Source organism: Schistocerca nitens, chromosome 3 (assembly GCF_023898315.1).
Source record: "Schistocerca nitens isolate TAMUIC-IGC-003100 chromosome 3, iqSchNite1.1, whole genome shotgun sequence".
In the NCBI taxonomy this organism is placed as follows: domain Eukaryota; kingdom Metazoa; phylum Arthropoda; class Insecta; order Orthoptera; family Acrididae; genus Schistocerca; species Schistocerca nitens.
In genome coordinates this window covers 295,556,304-295,580,346 of record NC_064616.1, presented here as the reverse complement: position 1 = coordinate 295,580,346, position 24,043 = coordinate 295,556,304, and the positions used below count along the sequence as shown (strand labels likewise).

The 24,043-nt window shown below is 38.2% G+C and overlaps 1 protein-coding gene across 1 annotated transcript in view; it reads right to left on the bottom strand.

Annotated features, from left to right (window-relative positions):
• Positions 1 to 564: 564 nt before the first annotated feature.
• LOC126249194 (KICSTOR complex protein SZT2-like) overlaps positions 565 to 24,043 on the bottom strand; it is a 706,154-nt gene continuing 682,675 nt past the window's right edge. Inside the window, exons 58-59 of the mRNA XM_049950848.1 lie at positions 14,262 to 14,522; positions 565 to 3,849 (exon numbers count right to left, since the gene is read on the bottom strand). Coding sequence (XP_049806805.1) covers positions 3,709 to 3,849; positions 14,262 to 14,522 — 402 coding nt within the window. The 3' untranslated portion in view covers positions 565 to 3,708. The remainder of the gene's footprint in view (positions 3,850 to 14,261; positions 14,523 to 24,043) is intronic.

The window sequence follows — 24,043 nt, the reverse complement described above, 5'->3', positions numbered from 1 at the left end:
TGAGGTGTCCCATCCAACGTGCCAGATTCTCCACCACCACTACATCATGAGACAGCAACCTGAAGGCAGCTGAGTGTAGCTAAAAGTGCATTCAACTGTTCATGAACTGTGGCCAGCTGCTTCTGCATCTGCAAACAGCATGCACACATCCTACCCATCCTAGCAAGAATAACTGAAGAAGTAAACTATAAAAGCACACAGAAACATAGATATGCAACTTGCTACATTCCCAACATGTTGTCAATGGACGCTGATGCCTTAATAAGCTATATAGCTGGCCATTCAGAAGTAAAGAAAACTGCTGCCTGTATTTACACTTACAGTTAAAAACATGAGATTAAGCCACTTAAATAGAAAAAACATGCATGAAATTTAAGAATTGAACTAAAAAGCTAAGTACACAACTTGCCACTGTGAGGATGTGAACAGGCAACAGCTGAGGGTCTTAACTGGCTTACTAAATGAATGGGTAATTCATTTCAGGTTCAATGTTCTTAGATTTAGCATTGAATATCCACATAATAAAAATAATATCAATTATAATAGAAGAAAAACAGCTTTCAAGTTTGTACTTCAATATGTATATTTTATTACAGTAACTGAAAACACTGGAGATATCCTACATTTACACATAGTTCCCCACACTGTATCATCTCACTATCACATTATTTTTCTCACTGAACTTCTTTATTAATGGAGATTTTACAGTGCACAAACAATAACAACATATTTACAGTTGAGATCAAATTTCTCTTTAATAGGTATCCATTCTGTGTATTCTCAGAAAAACTTCACAGAAATTCTAGAAACACCATGCTCCCCTGGACACACACACACACACACACACACACACACACACACACACACAGAGAGAGAGAGAGAGAGAGAGAGAGAGAGAGAGAGATAGGGCTACCACAATTATAAGCTATGTATGCAATTATAAACTGTAGAATATACAAGGAATGTAGCTGAAAGTACAGCTGCAACAATCACCACTTTGTCTCTGGTTGGCAGCAGAGAGCTGTATAGACTCCACTTAATTTGCAGTTACTGGAGTTCATAAATAAGCATTCGCAAAATAAAATCATCACACTGGCTTATAAAATTAATGAAATTACATAGTAACAGTCATATTAAAATAGTGTACTTTACAGTATCTGAAAAGTAAAAAAAAATAAAATTAAGATAAACTTATAAAAACAAGCACTCTACTGCTCAATGAATCTACATGGTTTTCAGTTAACAGTTATCATTTACAACTGGTTTTTCTATGCTACATCTGTACTTTGTAAGCCTTACAGTACACAGTAATGAGTAAATAAAGTACAAGTATCACATCCACTTAATAAATCTATTCATGGATTGAGAAGTCTCCACATACCAGATGAGCATTTAATTTCAGCTATAACAATATTGACAGGCAATCATACTGTGTTCATATCAAATAATTTACTAGAGTGAAAATTTCCTGCACAATATTGATGCAGAAGGAGATAATTTATGCAGAGATTATCAGTCCTCCTTTTGTTTAAAGAATGTCAAAAAGGAAACAACCTTTTTGTGCAATCCATCAGGGTAGTTATTACATGGGTTGTTCAGTATAACAATAAACAATAATGATAAAACATTAGTAAGAAACGTAGTTTTGAATTCCTGAGTAGAAAGTGGAAAAAAAGTATCGCCACTTTTAGAAGCATTAAATAACAGCAGTAAGATTGAACAGAGATAGGCATACAATTTTGTGCATTACAATAAATATTATGAACAAAAACACCAACATAAAGACTATAGCTTATATGTAGTATTATTGTAAATGAAATGGACACAAAGCATATCAAGCAGAGGCAAAATTGTTAAATGCTGCTTGTCAAAAATCCACAGAAAATGGATACAGTCATAGGCATCTGCAAAGGTGGGGGGAGGGGGCTGCAAAGAGCAAAGAGCGGCACTTGCCTACTCTAACCCCCCTCCCTTCCAGTCACACTGGAATCTGGAGTGCAGAGTTTTCATTTGTTACAGAATTCTCATACACTTCTAGAACTGATTTTCCATCATTGCGCTATACCTCTCATTTACCTTAAACCCACCATCCCCCACCCCGTATGAGATGGACGGATGTCCATACAAAATATTTATAAACATGCTGTTACTAACAAAGAGACTTGTCTCTTCATGTATAAGTTTAATTCACTATAAGGATATAAAAATGTCTATTTCATGTACAATAACATCATATTTTAAGATACTCTAAAAACTAGTAACATAAAATAAAATCTCTGAAATAACAATAATGATAATAGTAATAACAACCAAAAAAGACAATTACCTTTGGCATATGCAGCAGAAATGAAACTACCATCTCTCTATTTTTTTCCTTATTCTCTAGCTTGGCACATTGCTTGTTTAGTTAAAGAGCAGCTCCATTGAACTGCCACCTTCACATAATTATATATGTCTATTCTATAGGCAATATCATGTACACCCAAGATCTTGTTGATCTTAAATTTCAAATTGTGCTTTTTTCAGTGAGAAATGTATACATCCTTGTTTACAAACTTTCTCTATTAATCAGTGCAATTAACATGTACCTACATTAAATTAAAACTTGAGCCAACAGTCTGTATGAATGTTATCTTTCTTGTCGAAAGCAGACATTTCTGTAGTTAAATTACGAATGAAGACACAAATTCTCTCTCTCAGTATATAGTAATAAAACATAAAATATATCAGTACAATCTCTTTGTGAAATAATAGTCACATCTACAACATTGTCAAGCCCAAATGGCCATGACTGAGAAACTTTTAAAAACAAAGAAGGAGAATTAATGATAGATAAAGTGCAATAACAATTAAAAAATCCACAAAAATTGTTTTAAAAAGAACAAAATATTAGCAGACCAAAACTGTTGACAAAAATTATACATTTTTGAAAATATATATCTTCTCCTGCACTGACTTTAATTACATACAAATTTTACAACTAATTAATTTGCCTTCATTTCTGTGCAGTAACTGAGAAATAAGGCACAATAACATGAACAAATTCCATAAAAATTTTCAAAAAATAATACTAAAGAAATAAATTTCAACCATATTATCAACAAAATTCATAGTTTTTGGCAGTGTCTGTGGGATTATTACAGCAGTTCCCCTTTCCCTCTTACACTGACTTTAATATTCTACACACCTCAGAACAAATTCATTTGCCTTCATTTCTTTGCATTAGCACTAAGTTAATGGGTTACGAAGTCTGTATACAATACATTTTTTTTATTGAGGATGAAATTTTGATTGGTATGTATAAATTTATTTAGTGTACCCTCTAGCACAGAAACAAACAATACCCATTTCCTGTGTCCTTTCAGGCTTTTTTGCAGCATAGCAAAAACGTTGTATGCAGATCTGTGTATGGTAGAAAACTTGAAACACTGAACTTCGAGGTAACTAGCACATTTAAAATATAATTTCTGGTAGCTATTCCCAATAATAGCTCTTTTAATGAGTTATGACGTTTTATAAACATAGCGCTAGCAAAAATATGATTTTATGTACAACATTAAAAATAAAGTTGCATGCCATTTTCAATATCAAAATATATCATTTCACACAAAATGTCATGGCATTAAACAAACTAAACAGCAATTATTAACAGTGAACAACATTCTTAGAAGTGTAATACCATGCTGCCTTTATCATCTGGAACACATTCTATAATAATCCAATCCAAAGACGGAAGCAGCAAGCATTCACAAATCCTTCAACTAACGACCTGATGTCATCTTGACAAAATTCCAACTGATTTGCAGCATGTCCCCCTTCTTGTGGTTTCCGATACACTATGCACAGATTCTGAAGAGAAAAAAAAAAAGGCAAATGCTCATTAGTCAAAATTAATCAAAATACAGACTACAGTATTAAAAGTTACTGCAAAAAATATAAAAGTATTCAGGGCACAGATGGTGTGTGAATGTGAAAAACACAGTAGTAGTTGGGTTCTACAATGAATCTTTCATGGTGGTGTGAAAATCTGTGTACCACATTGTACTTCAAACTTGAGCTCTTGCCTTTCACTGGCAGTGATTTTACCAGCTATCTTGATGTCACTCACGATCCATCTTCCATTATACCAGAACCTTTGTCCTACTTTGCAAACTCCACAAAAAACTCTTTGAATACCCTGCTTGGCTAGCCCTTCTGGGAGAAAGGATATTGTGCTAGGTAGCCTAGCCTAGACGTTATTCCTATAATGATTTATTCATTCTCATGCAGAGCGTTTGCTCATGTGAAACATCCTGGCATGTCAAGACTGTGTGGTGTACCACAACTTGAAACTCTGATCCTTGAATCCCTTGGACAATGTCCTTACAGACTAAACATCAATGTATGGCTCAGCTTCAATTAAGCAACTCTTTCTTTCTGGGGGGGGGGGGGGGGGGGGGGGGGACTGGGGCCATAAACAAAATGTGGGCAGTTATCTCAGTCAGTAAAAGCATTGCTAGTGGGAGGCAAGTGTATGGGTCCAACACAGATTTAATATGCCAGGAAGTTTCTCAATTGTCGAACTGCACAATGCATGAAGCCCAAAGTCTTTCTTGCTTCTTTTGTGATGATCATTTTTGGGAAGGTAAGATGAAAGAGTAAGAGATATTATGTATGCTATTATTCCTTCTGTTTCATTTTCTTACACTTATCTTTAACTGTGTGCACAATACTTCTATAACTGACAATCCACACTCACTGTTGTAGATATTATCATGTAGATTATAATCACAAATTATTTCTACAAATGCATTCACTGCACATCTCTTTACATGTGGATAAGCACCACCAAAATGAAGGAAACCTGAATAAGCACGGATGAACTATCGGCTCTGGGATGTACAGTACTCAATTGCTGAACATGCTCTTCAGCATGACTCAACAAACCTAAGTGCCCATGGCCCTCTTGGACCTATCTATATTACTAAGCGACTATCCCAGAACCCATAATCCAGATCCTAGTACCTGATCCAGGCTGCCTATCTAATGGCTTCCAGAAGCAACAAAAATTTTATTTTCAATGTTTCGAATAGTTACTGACCAAACTCAAACATTTAAAATGCTGTCATAATCTACTCATTGATGTGTATACTCTAATGTTAAAAGTTTTGCACAATAAGACAAGTATTACAGTTAGAAACTGCATGTTTGTCTTGAGGCAGCATAGCTGACAGTGTGCAAATACCTGTATTTGAGAATGACAGCACCTAGTGACTTCCAACAACCTTTAAACATTATTTCAAAATTTCACAAAACTTTTTATCACAGACACCCCCTTAAAAATGATGACAGGAAAAATGTTTATTGCTTACTACATTTTTGCTGTTCATGCAGTAAAACTTCAGCATCATGTATGGCATTTTAATTTATTACTTTGTTACTACAGACTCTATTCAAAACACTGAGTGTAGACAGTATCCACATATACCACTTAATAAACTTGTTCAGGAAACTTGATGTCATAGCTATTTAGAAGCCCGAAATCTATGGTATACACCAAAACTTCAACATCAGGCATGGCATTTCAATTTATTACTTTTTACTACTAACCCTACTCACAACATATTTTGCAGGCAGTATTTACATATATCACCTCCAAATTTATATCACTGTGCAACACAGTTTAGGAAATGTGACGCAATAAACTTTGAGATGTGTGAAAACCTTGCTTTTGTTTAAAACAGAGTGCAAATGTGTCACCTCCCCATCACACACACACACACACACACACACACACACACAGAGAGAGAGAGAGAGAGAGAGAGAGAGAGAGAGAGAGAGAGAGATCCAGCCTTCCTCTATTTGTGATTGCTACAATTTTATATTATTTATTTTTATAATTTTCAATTATCCTTCCATATACATGTTTTTCCTTTTTACTTTTTCTTTTTATCACCTTTATTTATATTATTCTTTCCACTTCTTGTCTCAAAATCATTTTTTACTCTTTTCACTCTATTCCTCCCTTTTATGTTCTGGGGATTGAAACAGATATTGCGCTTACTAATGTACTGTCTTTGATCTCTTACTCTGACACTCTAGTACAGTGTTTTAGTACTGTTTTTTTTAGAGATGCACTTGTTTCTGTGGTGTCTTTGTATGATATTAATATATACTTTTGACTCATTCCACATTTCTGAAGGTTGTCCTTATTTATGGGATCTACGGAACATGATGAATCGATGTGTGAATGGATGAACACATATTCCTTCTTTCCTGAATGATGAAACCGTTTGAAAAAAAAAAAAAAAACACAGTAGGCTGTCAACTCTATTATGCAAGATGGACTTTATTGCACCACATGTATAGGGGGTCATCAGAAACAATCTGAAAAGCTTGTAAGGGTGTTGCAGGGGAGGTTGTGCCATGAAAGTATTGTTAGGAAAAAAATTTGGTATGTTGCGCTGCTTCAGAGTTATTTAGAATTGAAGTTAGTCAATAAAGGAGTCGTGCGCAAAATTCAAGCAGCCTGCCAGAGATGGTGTTGCTAAATGCAGTATTCATTTGGTTTCCTCAAATGGAACAAAAGAGTGATACAAATATCACAACATTCTCTGCTGTGGGAAGTGTGTGTGTCAAACCCACCTGTCATCATCCCATTACTCCTCTTCCCACATAAATTTACAACTAAATGAACACTTTCAACATATTTGGCACCTCCATTCCTGGCAGGCTGCTTGTTTTTGCATGGGCAACAGCCTGACTGGTTACCTCCAATGCTAATTAAATTGGAAACAGTGCAATGCATCGAAGTTTTGTCTTAAAAATTATTTCTCAGTACAATCTACCCAGAAAGATTATTAAAAGCTTTTCAGACAGTTTCTGACCCCCCCCCCCCCCCCCACCCACACAGTTTTCATATATGGTCTCTCAAATCACAGACTGCTTACAAGCACTCATTTTGTATGTCATGAAAGTAAAATAATCATAACAATCAGTTTCCAGGTCTCCAGGTCCTTGTCAAATGCATGAGTTCTCCTTTCCAGTCTCCCTTAACTAATACTAGTTTCTTCCCTGTAAAAGGAACCCATGAATCTGAAAGCTATGAGGACTGTTGTGTGTTTTTATGTAATTCTAGTGGCCATACCGGGAGCTGTGTCTCCTGAAGCTACGTATTTATGCACCAATCTGTCTTATGAATTAACACTATAGAGTATTACAGTTCCCAAAACAAACTTGTTTCTTTGAACTCCAGATGTCAAACTCCTGTTCTCACAATGAGCCAAATGATAATGAAGTAGCAGCACCCATCTGTTTAGTTCTGCACCAGCTGGCAATCTGGATTCACCTGACAACTCCAGTTCCTCTATTTTCATTGTTTGCTTTTTACCAATACTCCTTCACCCATTAAATATGGTATTTTTTTCTGTCCATGCTCCACCTGTTCTTTTAATCGAGGATCTTAGCTCTAAAAGCGTTTCTAGTTTGTCTTTTTTGATTGTTTGATGCTGTTTCACTCCTGTTATTTTCCTGTTTCTGTGATCCAGGCTATCAATTTCTTTTTCCGGAAATACATGATCAGTCCATCCTTTTTGATTTGGAAGTGGGGGAGCAAGGGAAGGAGGGGGTTGGAGAGAAGGAGAGGGAAAGGGGGAGGGAGAGTGGGAGAGAGGGAGGGACACACACACACACACACACACACACACACACACACACACAGAGAGAGAGAGAGAGAGAGAGATGTATATATTTTGGTAGATCTCTTCACTGTTTCCCATTTTCCAACTTGCCTTTGTTTGTGTTGCATCCATTATTTTTCTAATAATCAGTCTCTAAAGTACTTCTAGATATCCAGCTTGTAGGTGAATGTTAAGCACTTATGCACATACAAGCATTCCAAAATACCACTGTGGTAGTCTTTTTAGTTTCATATTTTTAAGAGATGCACTTCTTTCATAAATGTCTTCAGTTAAATAACATTGTTTTTCCATTATATTAATTCTTACATCTACTACAGACCTTTCTAATCCATTCTGTCCACTCTGCCTGGAAGATTGGTCACTTATAGTACTAACTGTTAGGGAGGTACAAGGCTTGACATGCACATTTCTTTAAAGGATAAGGAAATAGTTACTTCAAGATATTTAATTTTACTAACATTTTCTCTTTTCACCTATTTGTGTTTCTATATAATTTGGTTATTTTTTTATGTTTGCCAGGAAGTTTGTTTTTCCACCTCGAATTCAGAGACCAGTTTTGTTGGGATTTTTCCTTGAAGATTTATGTGAGTAATTCCTTCCATTAAATTTTTGCAATTATTTTTAGAACTGTTGTTTAACAGGAAGGTTAGAAAAATCTCAGTCGTACAAAATAAGGAGCAGAGATAATAAAGCTTGTGTTATAAAAGATCCCATTGGTGTAAAACAAAGCACAGGGCTACAGACAGAGGGATGCTAAAGGAAACATGTTTAACTGTCCAAAGGTCAATGCATGAAGTCTTCAACAACTGCCATAGCAGAAACATCTTTCACAAATTCCAAAGGAATTCTGGTCATATGCAAAAGCTGTCACTGGAACCAAAGTTAGTGTACACACACGCACACACACACACACACACACACACGGATGTAGCAAAGCAAAAGCAGAAATGCTGAACTCTGCTTTCAAATGTTTCCCTACACAGCAAGATCCAGGAGTACTGCCCCAGATTAATTATTGCACCTCTAGAATGATGACTGATGTAGATTTTACTGTCTGAGGCATTCTGAAAGAGTCCAATGGGATCATTATCAGATTCTACACATGGTGTCCCAGGAAGAACGGTCAATATCCAGAAATACGCCAGGAAATTCTAGTAAATATGGGCTTTAAGATTAGATTATATTTACTTTCTTAACTTACTTAAAATACATTCCCCCAGGGACTCACACCTAGCGAGTACATGGCTGATGACCACGGCGCCCCGAGCTGAGTCCTGGTATTGCTTCCACTTACTTATTCCAGGCTCCACACTTTTGTCTTTCCTATCTGGCCATCCTCGGCCACCTCTTATTTCTTTCTGACCCTGATGCTATTAGGTTTCGAGTGCTAGGGGTCTTTCATTTCCCAACCTATACTTCTCATCTAGGATGGTCAACGGCCTGGATGGCAGAAGAGGATGATTAGTGACACCTCAATCGCAGAAAGGGCGGAGGAACCACCATCACTAAACACATGATGTGTGGGGTTTACTAGTCCTCCATCGGACACCTCCCCGGGTGGCGGATAGGGAATGTCTCTCAGATATGGGTGATACTGGTGAAATGAAATAGCCAGGGTGGACCAAAACTAGTAAACTGTAGTGTCTGTCTCAGAATGAGCGGCTGCAAACAGCGTCTGACCCAGAATGGGCGGCTGAATTTCACACACTGTGGGGCTCACTACCCCATTAGTCACAACCCCATTATCCTTCAGGATAACCACCCCGGGTGGCAACCAATCCACTCCCGTTCATGGGACAAGTAGACCTGTGGATTTTGGGGAGTCTACATCATCATGTCATAAGAAACCTAAGACTTTCTTGGCAACCATAAATATAAACTCTCTTCTTCAAGTTGGAAAATTGCTAGACATACTAAGAGAAAAAATGTAATGATATCAGCTGTACAGGAGACCAGATGCACAGATGAATGTTGTTTTGAATCAGACGGCTTTAGAATATACAAAGGGAAACCTGGCAAAAGAGTCACAAAAAATATCACACATCGAGGCACTTGCTTTATTGTCAACAAGAAAATGATCGATTCAGTCTTAGATTTCCCTTCAAGTTGTGGAAGAATGTCAACACTGTCTTTCAAATCTATGAATAAGGCTTATACGATAGTAAATTTCCATGCTGCCACATATGAATCAAACAAAAAAGAATCAGAATCAGTCGACAAAATTTGGGAAAAACTTGAAGAAACAATTGACAAAGTTCCAAAACACCATTCCATAATTTTGATGGGCGATTTTAATGCACAAATTGGTAGGTAAAAAAAGTATAAACAAATTGTTGGCGACTACCCTGCACATAAAAGAACAAATAAAAATGGTGAGTGACTAACTGATATTTGTAAGAACTGTGATCTTTTAAAATCCACAGCTTTCAATGGAAACACCCTAATGCAATGTTTGGAGAATTCCTGCTGGACCATGTAGCTATTTCTAAAAAATACACCAGGGAAATTTTCAATGTTAAAGTTTTGAGGAATGTCAACATTAATTCTGATCATTACTTGTCTTTGGTAAAAATGAATATCATCCCAGATAGCCGAAAGAACCTTTCCAATATTTCAAGAAAAAACAGACCTCCAAAATTTGATATAAGTAAACTGAAAGATGTTAACAACAAATTTACAGAAACTCTACACAGCAAACCAAATAAAACAGACTGGAACAGAATTAAAGAAGCCATGGTACAATCAGTCACGGAAACTATACTGACCAATAAAAAATATAAATACCCATGGTGGAACGAAGATTGTAATGAAGCAATTGAAAAGCGGAGACAGACTTGGATAAAATGGAATAGCAAGAAAACCTCCGAAAATCACGAAAACTTCTTGAAGGTGAGGAAAGATACATCAAAAGCATTGAGAACAACAAAGAGACCCTTAAAAAAAACCAAACTGATGAAATAGAAGCAAATTTTAGAAGACATCACACTCAGGAATTTTATAAAGCCTTTAAATCACATCTATTGAAGTTCAAACATCCTACGTTACATATAAGAGGACTCAATGGAAAACTAAATTTGAATGACAAATCATGTGCTGCAGCTTTTGGAAATTACTTTTCATCCCTACTGAATGCTGAAAATCCAAATGAAAAGCTTGATTTCTATCCTAATGTTCCTCCTGCACACAGTCCCCCTCCCACATTAGATGAAATGATGAAAACTATACAAAGCTCGAAAAATAACAAATCTGGAGGTGAGGATCACATCTTGGCTGAAATGTGGAAATACACAGATCATGATACAAAAAAACATCTCCATGATATCATAGTGAAGATTTGGGAAACTGAAACTCTATCCCCAAATTGCACCATAGCAATTATTCACCCACTTCATAAAAAAGGTGATAAGAGTGATCTGAATAATTACCGAGGGATCTCTTTGCTACCAACGACATACAAGATCTTTTTGAGACTGTTGTTAAACAGAGCTGAATCAGTCTTAGATCAACAACTGGGTGAATATCAAGCTGGTTTCAGGACATCAAGATCCTGTGCAGAGCAGATCCATAACCTGAAATCTGTTATATCATACACCAAATCAAGATCAAAAACGTATGTTGTGACCTTTGTCGACTTTCAAAAAGCATATGACTCAATTGATCGAGAAACAATAAAGAACACCCGTGCTGTATTTGGTCTAGATAGGAAAACAATTAATCTGATAAACACCACTTTAAATAACACAGTGTCAAAGGTCAAGTTCAGAGGTGAACTATCAGAACCATTTGAAATTTGTACAGGGGTGAGACAAGGTGATCTGCTCTCCCCATTGCTTTTCAACTGTGTCCTGGAAAAGATCGTCAGAGAGTGGAAAACAGCAGTACCGCCAGGTTATGGGATTCAAATTTGACACAAAAGAAATGGCCTCAGTGGAAACTGTTTGGCTTTTGCTGATGATTTGGCACTCATTGCAAATAATATTGATGAAGCTAAGGTTCAAGTGTCCAGCCTACAATCAATTGCTGCTAATACTGGCCTAAAAATAGAATTTAACAAAACTGAATTCATTACAAACATCAAACACACTCCTCCTCATATTGAAATACAACAAGAGAAAATCAAGCAGTCCAAGAAATTTAAATATCTTGGAGAAACAATTACACCTGATGGTTCAGAAAATGCAGCTGTGGAAAATAGGTGTTCTAAACTAGAAGGCGCATTACATCTGTGCAAAGACTTATACAAAAGCAAAAGCCTGCCTTTAAACCTAAAACTTTGTCATTATAACACCGTAATTAGACCGTCAGCTTTGTATGCATCAGAATGTTTAAACATGACGAAGAAAGAACCACTACAAAAACTTGAAATAAAAGATTGGAAAATTTGGGGAAACTCTTTGGCCCTATCAAAGAAAATAGAGATTTCTGCTGAAGACACAACTGTGAATTATACAAACATACAGAAGACATTGTTACCAGCATGAGGAAGTGGAGAATGATGTTTTTTTGGTCATCTGGAAAGAATGAACCCGCAAAGACTTACTCATCGCATACATTCATCAATTTCAAAAACAAAATCGTATCCAAAATGGGCAAGCCAAGTTATAAAGGATTTACAGGAAGCTGAAATTTCATTTGATGACATTCAGGATTGAGAAGTTTTCAGAGAAAAAGTCAAAATTACTAAAAACTTTATTTCGCTTACTACGCGAGTTCCACGTCCTGCCTACAAATGGTCAAAACAGAGAAAAGAACCACAGTCAGCCAAAATGAAAATCTACTGGCAAAAGGGGAAAACACAATCAGGGAAGAGATAAAAATCTTCGTGGTCCATAGCAGGCCGAAACGACAGGGGGAGGGGGACTTAAAATACATACCTGAAGAACTATGAGCATTTGTTCATCTTCTCTACTGTGAAACACATCTCTTCTACTGAACATGTGCTTAGAGCTCTTAAGAAAATCATGTTAGAGCCCATGTTTACTAGACAATTTTTTCTCTTTTATGCCTGAAGAATTGCATTCCAGTACCCAAAATTTTAGAAATTAAGCAGTGTGTGTGTGTGTGTGTGTGTGTGTGTGTGTGTGTTTTTCTTGTATGCTAAGTACTTTCTGAAGGTATTGTACTTCTATTGTATGAGTAAAAGTGTAGGTGTCATGCCATACAACTTAATTTGGAATCAAAAATAGATGCACATTGATGGAAGTGGGCTTATACATTAATGTTACATTTCCCAATATTTTATTATGCCAACCTTGACTAAAAATGACATATATTTTGATAGATCTTTAAGCATCAGTGAAGCTAAGGATTAAATTTTCTTAACATACAAATTACAATAAGAAAACCATCAAACATGGCACTTTAGCTTCACAATGATGGTATCCAACATAACATTAAAAGTAGTTCTGCATTAACAACTATTTCCTTCTCCTTTAAAGAAATATGCATGTCAAGCCTTTTACCTCCTTAACAGTTAGTACTATAAGTGACTAATCTTCCAAGGAGAGTGGACAAATGTTCTAGTAGTGCATGATCTCATATGGTTTCCCTCTGCTCAGTGCTGCACATGCACAATAAAGCCAATTTGTAAAGTATAAGTGACTGTCACCTCTGTGTTCCTTTATTTCTCCCAGGCAAAGAGAGACAACAAAGAGGAATGAATACATTAATGACAAAGACCATAAGACTGATAAATACCTAATTCTCAACTCTGTATACCAGCAGTGACAAAACAAATTGTTACACTATATGTTTTACAACTGAAGGTGCATAGGCATGACTGTAAGATTGAAACTGAAAAGATAGACAGGAGTTATAGGTGTCAATCCTGGAACTGTAAACAAAGGTGATTATATTGCTATTAAGTGTGCTAACAAAGATTACTGAAGTAGTGGTTAGCAATGCCACGAACATAAACCAAAGTAATGTTCATGGCACAGCAGGCTAATACTTGAAACATGGGTGCTACAGCCTATGCATTCACTCCCCATTTATTAACTGGCAACTTTCTTTGTGCTTTGCTGTTAGTGTGCCAAAGTGCCTAAGTGCCACTTCATTTACCCAATTTTTCTCTTCTTTTTTACTTCCTCCTCCAAAACCACAACCTATTCTCTTGAAAACTACAGATCATGATGACACTCATGTATGTCTGTGGACCTGATCTGATCACATGTGAATACAGCTTCATTATTTAGCTGATCTGATCACATGTGAATACACCTTCATTATTTACCATTATTCAAATACACACCTTATTGCCTTCTATGATTTGGTCAGCTCTCCAATCTAATAAAGATAATTAATGAAATCCCTTTTAAAATGCTACTGAACTAAACTGGCTGTACTCTTGTGCTTTCTGGGAAACTATCCGTTCTGTACAAATTATATAAAATCTCTGTTAGTTATATCTGAAGTCTAATTAAATGCCAAAACTATGTCTTCCCAGTTAATGTTGTGATCTATATCACAATTTATTTAGTTTTATCTACAAAGAAGATAAACACGAATGTAAACACTCAAAAAGCATCTAATTTAACAGTAGACAGACTACCTTAGAGCTATAGTTATGTAATTGAGACTTACACCTCTCGAGGTTAGGAAGTCAATGGAAAGCATCATAAATGCTTCAAGATATCGAGGGTGTAGGATCACAATATGTTGTGTGCTTCCATCTGGTGCTTCAAAATGGCGGCTATGTTCAGAATACTTGTACAGCAGGGTTCTTGCTAAGTTTTCATACCATGTTATGGGCTGACATAACAGTGGACCAAGACGAGGGTCGAGATGACTAAGTGGTTCAGTAACAGCCAATTCACATAATTCACAGAACTCACTATATGTTAGGTCCGAATTACTTGTCTGAAAACAAAATAAATTTTGATGTCACAATCATGAAAGTACAGAGTATCATTTGTACTTACACAAGAAATCAATTTTCCTTAAAGCATTCATCAAAGACAGAAATAACTTATAAACAGGAAATCTGAGCTTCTCTGAAACAAATTGTGTCGGTTGTAACAGGATCTTTAAGGTGTTCATTCAAAGCAGGGGGGAGGGGAGGGGGGGGGGGGAAGAGGAGGCAGGGATAAATGTATGCGTGGGCTTTATATTAAGGTATTAAAAGATATGTTGACAGCACTTGTATTAAGGTATTCTGAAACAAGTTTTGTATAAGATAGGAAAAATGCCTTCAGATGCTTCATTATGATGAATGGTAATTAAATATAAGAAAGTGATCCACAAGTTTTTGTTGATACCCCTTGTTTTCCTAGCCTTATCCCGTGTCTACATATAGTCGGCATGTTAATCTGGATATGGCAATGTTATTTTTACAGGGTGACTGAATGCCCTTCATGTCACCCCCCACCCCCCAGATGGAATTTGTGTATCCCATCTGCCTGCATCTAATGTTAACCATATGAAATTGTGTGAACGTTTTGTAAATGTTTGAGAATTGTGTAACTGAGGTCGACATGGGTAAAATCCCAGTATTCATTTAGTCAGATGTGGGAAATTGTCAAAAAACCAAATCCTGGCTGGTTGGCACACCAGCTCTTGTCATGAATCCATCAGGTGGATTTAATGTGAGGCTGGTGCACCTTCCAAAAAAGCCTGAAGCTGTGTGCTAACATGCGAAACATGACTGTGTATGTCCAGGTAATATCTTATTGGAATAAAACCATAAAGAAAGTAGTAATACCAAAATGAAAACAAAATAAGTATTATGTTAAAATGTAGTAGAGAGAGTTCATCTGCAGCACTGATTGTTCCCTATGGTAATTTAAGGCCTTTCTACCCTTTAAGACTGTCATGGTAAGTCTATGGAATGTGGTCATCATGAGAGGTTACATTATAGGAGGCTCAGGAATATGAGATACTATTGAGGTAAATTAAATGACTGAAAAATGTGGTTAAAACTAATGAGAACTATTATATGTTCTAACAACTTTTTGCCACAAACTCTTAAATCCTGTTTAGATACTGTTGATGCTGGATAAAGAGCAGCAAAATGTGACCTGATTCAGGAAGGGTGCTTCATGAGGCTGTTACTAGTATTGTAAAATTTGGCATTAATATTTACTGGAACAGGGAACAACATTACCCTACAATAATACAGTAGTATAGCTCATTCTTTTGAGGAAAACCATTTAGGAGGACGTTCCTGATTTAACAAAGGAAATTTTATTCTGTGGGAACTGAACGATAATTGGCAGCTCCCTCGGAAAGAGATGTAGTTAGTTTGCCTTAATGTTGTCAAGATTAGAGTAATACTTCATGAATTCAATTTCTTCCACATAGTCAGCTACATTTGTGACTCACCATAAGACAATCATTGAAAATTCACATACAGGTGTAAGTGATCACACTAGTCTCAGTAGCTAAAGTGCACATAGGGACATGCTTTTATCAATACGTTAATTTGGCCATTGACAAATGATATAAATGAGTGCTGTTTCTTAATTTCATACATTTTCTTCAATTCAGATAATTATATCCATTTTAAAACTTAAATTTCCTGACATTTAATGTTTTTGTCTACAAAAGTTGTACAGTCTCAACTCAAGCTGGATGGTTGTCCAAAACGTTTCATGTACTTGTTCCTCACGGAAATATGGTATGTCTACCATGCTCCCAGTTGAAACCACACATTTGGTTTGGACCATGAGGTTTCATATTAAGGAGGACAAACACTGCTGTTGTATGTCTAGGTAATGCTGGAGAACTGACTGCCAGCATGAATGCAGCAGTTTTCTTGCATTCACCATTAATTTTTTTCATAATTTTTACATATCTGCTATGCCTACCCTTTCTCAGCCTACCTGATCAAGCCTAATACAACTGAGATGTTGCACATGCCACAGATACTGCCTCTTTTTGAATCTTTTGCTTCAGTACCCATCTAATACATTGGCAGACAGCATATATTGACACTGACCTTTGCCCCTAGGTTAGCTTTACAACATTCGTATTGTTGCTTTAGTGGTACTGCATAATGTTCATGATAGTCTATTCAGTCTTGAAATAAACCATAGTGTTCAAACACATTAGGAGAGATGCAAGGTTTCTTGCTTTAAACTGCTGTCAACTCTGTTCATGATATTCCTTTGCTTGCAATTCTCTTGTATTCATATTCAACAATACCATCTGAGTCACATCTTACTGAAATTAAGGATGCTATCAGTTTAACTGCTGTTGGATGTTTTATATGTTTCTGACATGTGGTACAGTTCTCTTATTTAATGGGTCTGGCATGTCTTCTGTTGCTTTCAGGATATAAAAATTAGAATATTTACCCTTGAATACACAATGGACTCAGTTTTACAATGAGTAATAGGTGAGGATGTGGTGGTGAGGATTGTGGTTTGATAGGGACTAGACTACTGGATTACAATTCTCTCCACCTTAGATAAACTCTGATGTTAATGATTATGTCGAGAATGAGGGTAAAGAAAATCTTTTTTACTGTCAAATCTATTTGCTATAGCACTAATGTAATCCATTATTTGACTAAAGCAATAACAAGCTGGGGAGGAATGTCCAGATATTTTGGAAACAATTTGTAGAGGCTAAAAGAGAGGTAATCCATATAACAAAAAGATAAGTAAATCAAACAATGGAAAATCCAGGATGGAATGTAACAATATTATGAAAAGGAAAGTTGCTACTCACCATATAGTGGAGATGCTGAGTCGCAGATAGGCACAACAAAATGACTCACAAGTAAAGCTTTCAGCTGTTAAGGCCTTTGTCAACAACAGACACAGACAGACAGACACAGACACACACACACACACACACACACACACACACACACACACACACACACACACACACACACACACACACACACAAACGCAACTTGCACACAACTGCAGTCTCAGGCAACTGAAACCACACTGCGAACAGCAACACCAGGGGCGGGGAGGGGGAGGGATAGTATGGTGAGGGTGGCAGACAGTGAAGTGCTGCAGGTTAGACAGAGGACAGGGGAGAGGTGGGGAGGGGGGGAGGGGAGGTAAGTAGCGGAAAAGGAGAGAAATAAAAAGACTGGGTGTGATGGGGGAATGCCGGCCGTGTAGTGCTAGGAATGGGAATAGGGAAGGTGCTGAATGAGTGAGGACAGTGACTAACGAAGGTTGAGGCCAGGAGGGTTACGGGAACATAGGATGTATAGCAGGGAAAGTTCCCACCTGCACAATTCAGAAAAGCTGATGTTGGTGGGAAGGATCCATACGGCACAGGACGTGAAGCAGACACTGAAATGAAGGATGGGACAGTGTTAGAGGATGTCGGTGCTGGGGAGGACCCAGCTGAAGGTTCAATGGGGCCCCTTTTGTGGCCAGAAGTTCTCTCTCTACATCTATCATACTTAATGACTTAAAATAAAGAATTCTGTAGGAAAAATACTAGTGTCAGTTACATCTAAAATGGAACTATGTGAGGCTAGAATGGTTAAACTGCAGTTTGTGTCAAGTGACACAGACTTTCTACGAAGCCTGGTAGGAAGTCCTCCAGCCACAAGTGGTTTCCTTAATCATTCTTAATTGGTTGTGGGTACTGATAGCTTGCCACTCCATATCCCAAGCTTTCAGGATCATTAGGTTCCTGTGTTGGTATCATTGGTAAGTACCAGGTATTTCCATTTCTAGTAATTCACTTGCAGTCACACCCTTGGCCAATTGGTCAGTAAGCTCATTTCCTGGTATACCAGCACGGCTTCACATCCAGATGAACACGATGGTAGTGTTTTGCAGTTCAGATAGCAGATTTTGACCACTTGAAACTAATGTATTCTTTGGACAGCACTTTTTACAGCTTGAAAACAGCTCAGTGAGTTGCAGCAGAATAGGAACCCTATGATGTCTTGGGTTCTGAGGTGTTGCAAGGCTCATATTATGGCTTTCATCTCAACAGTGAACACAATATATGCATTTGGCAGAGACAATAGTTCTTGAACAACAGTGGACACAAACACATACCAAACTCTACCATTAGTTGTAGAACTGCCTGAGTGGATTGTTTCAGAGTACAGCTACTCACATAGGATCAAAAGAAATAGTCATCAGTAGATATTAGGGTCTGTGTTCCCTTTTGGTTGACAACACAGGTTAAGGTGTAGCTTTGGGAGATTTACATACCAAGGAGGAGCCCCTTGAGAGGATCTGTGCATGAAATTGGACTGGGGAAGCTGAAGTTCATTCCTTAATACTAGGCTCCTGACTGCTGAACAGAACTGGGTGGTATGGATAGCTAGGTGATGATTGAATTATTATGCATAATTAACAAGAAGTTGCTGATGCCAGACTTGCAGCAGCAGCATGCCTGCTTCTGCAAGAAGGCTGTCAATGGGATTTGCGTGACAGGCTCCAGTTGTCAGCCTCATACAACTGTAGTGAATTGGATTTAGCTAGTCCACAGAGCACGTACTCTGTCAGACACCAACAGTTTGGTGATGGCAATAGAACACTTACAGTCGATGTTCAGCTAGAATGGATTCTCGTCTAGAGTCATCCAGAAGGCACTCTGACCTGCCAGTGAACCACAGAATCTAGAAGAAGAATCAGAAGAGGCAAAGAGGGTGGCATACTTGCCATATGCTGGATCGATCTCTGCTAAGATAAGGAGAATTCTCATGAAACATGACATCAAGAGTATAATTTTCCCACTCACTAAGATTGGGACAATGTTGGGTAATGTAAAGGATGACCTGGAGTTACGGAAGCCAGGCATTTACAACATACCATGTGAGTGTGGGATGTCATAAATCGGCCAGACCACCAGGACTGAGGACATCAGGTATAAAGAACATCAGAGTCGCATCAGACTCGGACAGGCAACCAAATCTGCAACAGCAGAACACTGTCTAGAGCTCGGTCACTTGATGAACTACAATGACACCATGATTGTCACACAGGCCCTTAGATATTGGGACTATGTCATAAAAGCATCCATCAAGATCAAGATCACGGAGAATCTAATCAGCCGTGACAACGGATACCAGCTCAGCATGGCCTGGGATCCGGCTCTTGAACTTCTGAAAACTCAATGCAAAACACATGGAGATTTCAGAAGAAGCAGGAGTGGGTACTGAGAAAACAGCCACGAGACAGAGCACCAGACGCTGCAGATTTGTCCTGACACTCCTGAGATCACAACCATGAACCTAGAGGACATCCAAGTCAGGGCAGACGTTGGTCGGTACACCAAAGTTCAGAGGCAACTGCTGGACATGCACCTGGCACATGCGGACCAGAGACAGAACACTCGACATGGCGCAGACTGTTTACAGAGTGCCCAGCAAGAGACAGAAGTGGAAACCGAGGAAACAAAATGAGACAGAACACCAGCATTACAGACCAGTTTTGACAGACCCATGATGATGACCACAACCCCAGAGGAGAGCCACACTGGGCGCAGATGGCATTCGGAACACCAATGACCAGAGGGGACCATGGGAGTCAGGCCTGATGGGTGTGGATCGTGAACGAAACACTCAACGCGGTGTGGACCAGTTATAAATCGCCCAGCATGAAACAGAAGTGGAGACCAAGGAAACAACCAAGATAGAGAACACCAGACACTACTGAGATGACTGCAACCCCAGAGAGCAGCCTAACTGGGTGTGGAAAGCAGTGGGAACACCAGCGACCAGAGAGGACCATGGGATCGGCATCTAGCGAGCATGGACGAGGAGGGAACACCTGATGGCAGCATGGACGAACTAGGGAGTGCCCAGAACCTCGCAGGCATAAATACTGGACTCGATCTGCCCAAGAACCATTCTTGGATAGCACCTGAAGAAGACAGTGAGTTACACCATCGGATGCAAGAACGACGTGAACATCTGGCAGACGTCCCATTTTTTCAAAATGTTAACAGATCGGCAGGAAAGCCTGAAGAACTACAGGATTGAGCAAGTTTAATACCAATGACACTGTGGATATGTATGCAACACAGAAATAATCCAAACGGGATAATATTAAGGACTCATGTAGCCACAAAAGAAATGTATAAATAGCTCCCCTGGAGGAGCTACTGAGGAATTTTTTCCATACAATTAACTTTAACAAGCAGGCATGCAATAACCATATTATCTTCTCATTTTAAGGCTGCCAGATCTCTCCCCAAGTGAGAACGTTTGAAGCATTATGAGCAAGGCATTCCATCCAGCTCAGAATTCCCTAACAAACCCTTGGACAGAAATTGCCACAGTATCCCTCTAAAGGACATAACACAATTCAGTCAATGCCAAGCCAAATAACTGCTTGCTTAACAGCCAGAGGTGGACAAACACATTATTGATTCACTCAATTTGTAAAGCTCTTCCTCTTGACTAAATCATTCAGCATTTCTGAAATTGTAATAATTTGTTTGTCTGTACATGTATATAACATCTACCAATTTCTGCCCCATTTGGATAAGGGTTTAGGTTGAAGACTGCTCTTTTTAATCGGGTTACCTTTGTATCTTCGAGTAGCCAGACAACCATCCAGTTCATACAGCCTCAGTCTCATATGTCTGGGTAAAGCTAAGCATGAGCATGCCACTCCTATTGTTACATGACTACACTAATTAATAGTACTCCTCACGACCAATATAAATATGGCCAACCAGCAAACTTTCAGTCAGTTCTACACTCGCATCTGATATTGTCAGTCACTATCACCACTATACTACAAAATACTGGATAACAACCTCACTTGGCACTTGGTCTTTCTCTCTGATTGTGATTCAGATTGTCTCTCTCTTTCCTCTTGACCTGTTGACATTGCTGTGGCAAAGGTTTCTGCTTTGCATTTAACTGTTTACATCGATTGCTTTGGCCTTGTACTTGTCTGTGTCCTGTTTGTCATCAGGCAGCCATGTTTAGCTCAGCTACTGCTTGGTGTCATGTTCTCTTCTGCATGCGGCCCTTCTGCCTTGTGGCTTCAAGTGTTTCTCTCTTGGGTTCACACGCATATGCTGATATCCAGCTACTCGCAGATGTAGCAACATGTCTGTGTTTTAGCTTAACATTCACTGTTGTGTTTTACTCACCTTGGAGTAGAGGGTTTTCTTAGTGAGGGTCGTCCCTTCCACAAAACCCGCATGATGAAACCGTTGGTTCCACAGTGTGCAACACCTAATATTCCTGCTCAGCATCCAATAACTGATGCAAGGCATGCAAAATTTAAGAGTTAGCAGACCGAGACTCATAATCATTTTCTAGTTCAGAACCTAAAATGTGTCAAACATGTGCTCAGTGAAATTGGGTCTCCTTCCTATGGATGTGGATGCATGAAATGTGATGCATTGTGCATAGTGGAAGAAATACAGAAAAGACAAAGAGAACGAAAATGGGAATGAAATAAGAAGGATCTTTGACTATATCCTCTTCCCCCTTCCTTTAGATTGCTTATTTTTGGGTTTCATGGATATGTGACAGAAGTGTATCACCAGGATGAAGAATGTGTCAGATTAACACTGTGATAATCATATGTAAATGGACATAAGCCTTACAATCTAAATTATATGTAAACAGATACACATAAAGTTAGGTCCAAATGTTCAAATAATAACTCAGATAATAGTAGTAATAATAGTCACATGAACAAATTATTAGGCTTACATTCTAATTCATACAATAAACATTCTTTCAACAAGTTCTCCTTTTCTGGAGAGTCCAGCAACCACATGTAAAAGAGGCTACGATGGCTGTCAGCTAGGTCGTGAGTATTTCTCTTCTTTCTATTCCAGTGTGATATCAGGTACTGAAATTAAGAACAGTATTTGGTATAAAATGGAATGTCTGGTTACAATAGCTGCAGTGCACCATGAATAGCAGTGATTTGAACAACCATCATTCACTTTTGGCATTTTTATCCTTCCTGTGATGCTAAATTCCCCGCATGAAACATGGACCTTGTCACTGGTGGGGTGGCTTGCATGCCTCAGCACTACAGATAGCCATACCGTAGGTGCAACCACAATGGAGGGGTATCTTTTGAGAGGCCAGACAAACGTGTGGTTCCTGAAGAAGAGCAGCAGCCTTTTTAGTAGTTGCAGGGGCAACAGTCTGGATCATTGACTGATCTGGCCTTGTAACATCAGCTTTACTGTATGGTTAAATGATGATGGCATCCTCTTGGGTACAATATTCTGGAGGCAAAATAGTCCCCCATTTGGATCTCTGGACGGGGACTACTCAGGATGATGTCATTATCAGGAGAAAGAAAACTGGCATTCTATGAATCAGAGCATGGAATGTCAGATCCCTTAATTGGGCAGGTAGGTTCAAAAATATAAAAAGGGAAATGGATATGTTAAAGTTAGATATAGTGGAGATTAGTGAAGTTCGGTGGCAGCAGTAACAAGACTTCTGGTCAGGTGAAAACAGGTTTATAAATACAAAATCAAAGAGGGATAATGCAGGAGTATATTTGATAATGAATAAAAAATAGGAGCACAGATAAGCTACTATAAACAGCATAGTGAACTCATTATTGTATCCAAGATAGACATGAAGCCCACACCTACCACACCAGTACAAGTTCTTATGCCAACTATCTCCATAGATGATAAAGAGATTGAAGAAATGTACGATGCAATAAAAGAAATTATTCAGATAATTAAGGGAGATGAAAATTTAATAGTCATGGGGGACTGGAATTCAATAGTAGGGAAAGGAAGAGAAGGAAAAGTAGTAGGTGAATATGGACTGGGGATAAGGAATGAAAGAGGCAGCCGCCTGGTAGAATTTTGCACAGGGCATAACTTAATCATAGCTGACACTTGGTTTAAGAATCAAGAAAGGAGGTCATATGAGTGGAAGAGGCCTGGAGACACTGGAAAATTTCAGATAGATTATATAATGGTACGACAGAGATATAGGAACCAGGTTTTAAATTGTAAGACCTTTCCAGGGGCAGATGGGGACTCTGACCACAATTTATTGGTTATGAACTGTAGATTAAAACTGAATAAACTGCAATTAGGTAGGAATTTAAGGAGATGGGAACTGGATAAACTGAAAGAACCAGAGGCTGTAGAGAGTTTCAGAGAGAGCATTAGGGAGCAGTTGACAAATACAGGGGAAAGAAATATGGTAGAAGAAGAAGAGATAGCTTTGTGAGATGAAATAGTGAAGGCAGCACAGGATCAAGTAGGTCACAAGACAAGGGCTAGTAGAAATCCTTGGGTAACAAAAGAGATATTGCATTTAACTGATGAAAGTAGAAAATATAAAAATGTAGTAAATGGAGCATGCAAAAAGGAATACAAATGTCTCAAAAATGAGATCGACAGGAAGTGCAAAATGGCTAAGTAGGGATGGCTAGAGGACAAATGTAAGGATGTTGAGGCACATATCACTAGGGGTAAGATAG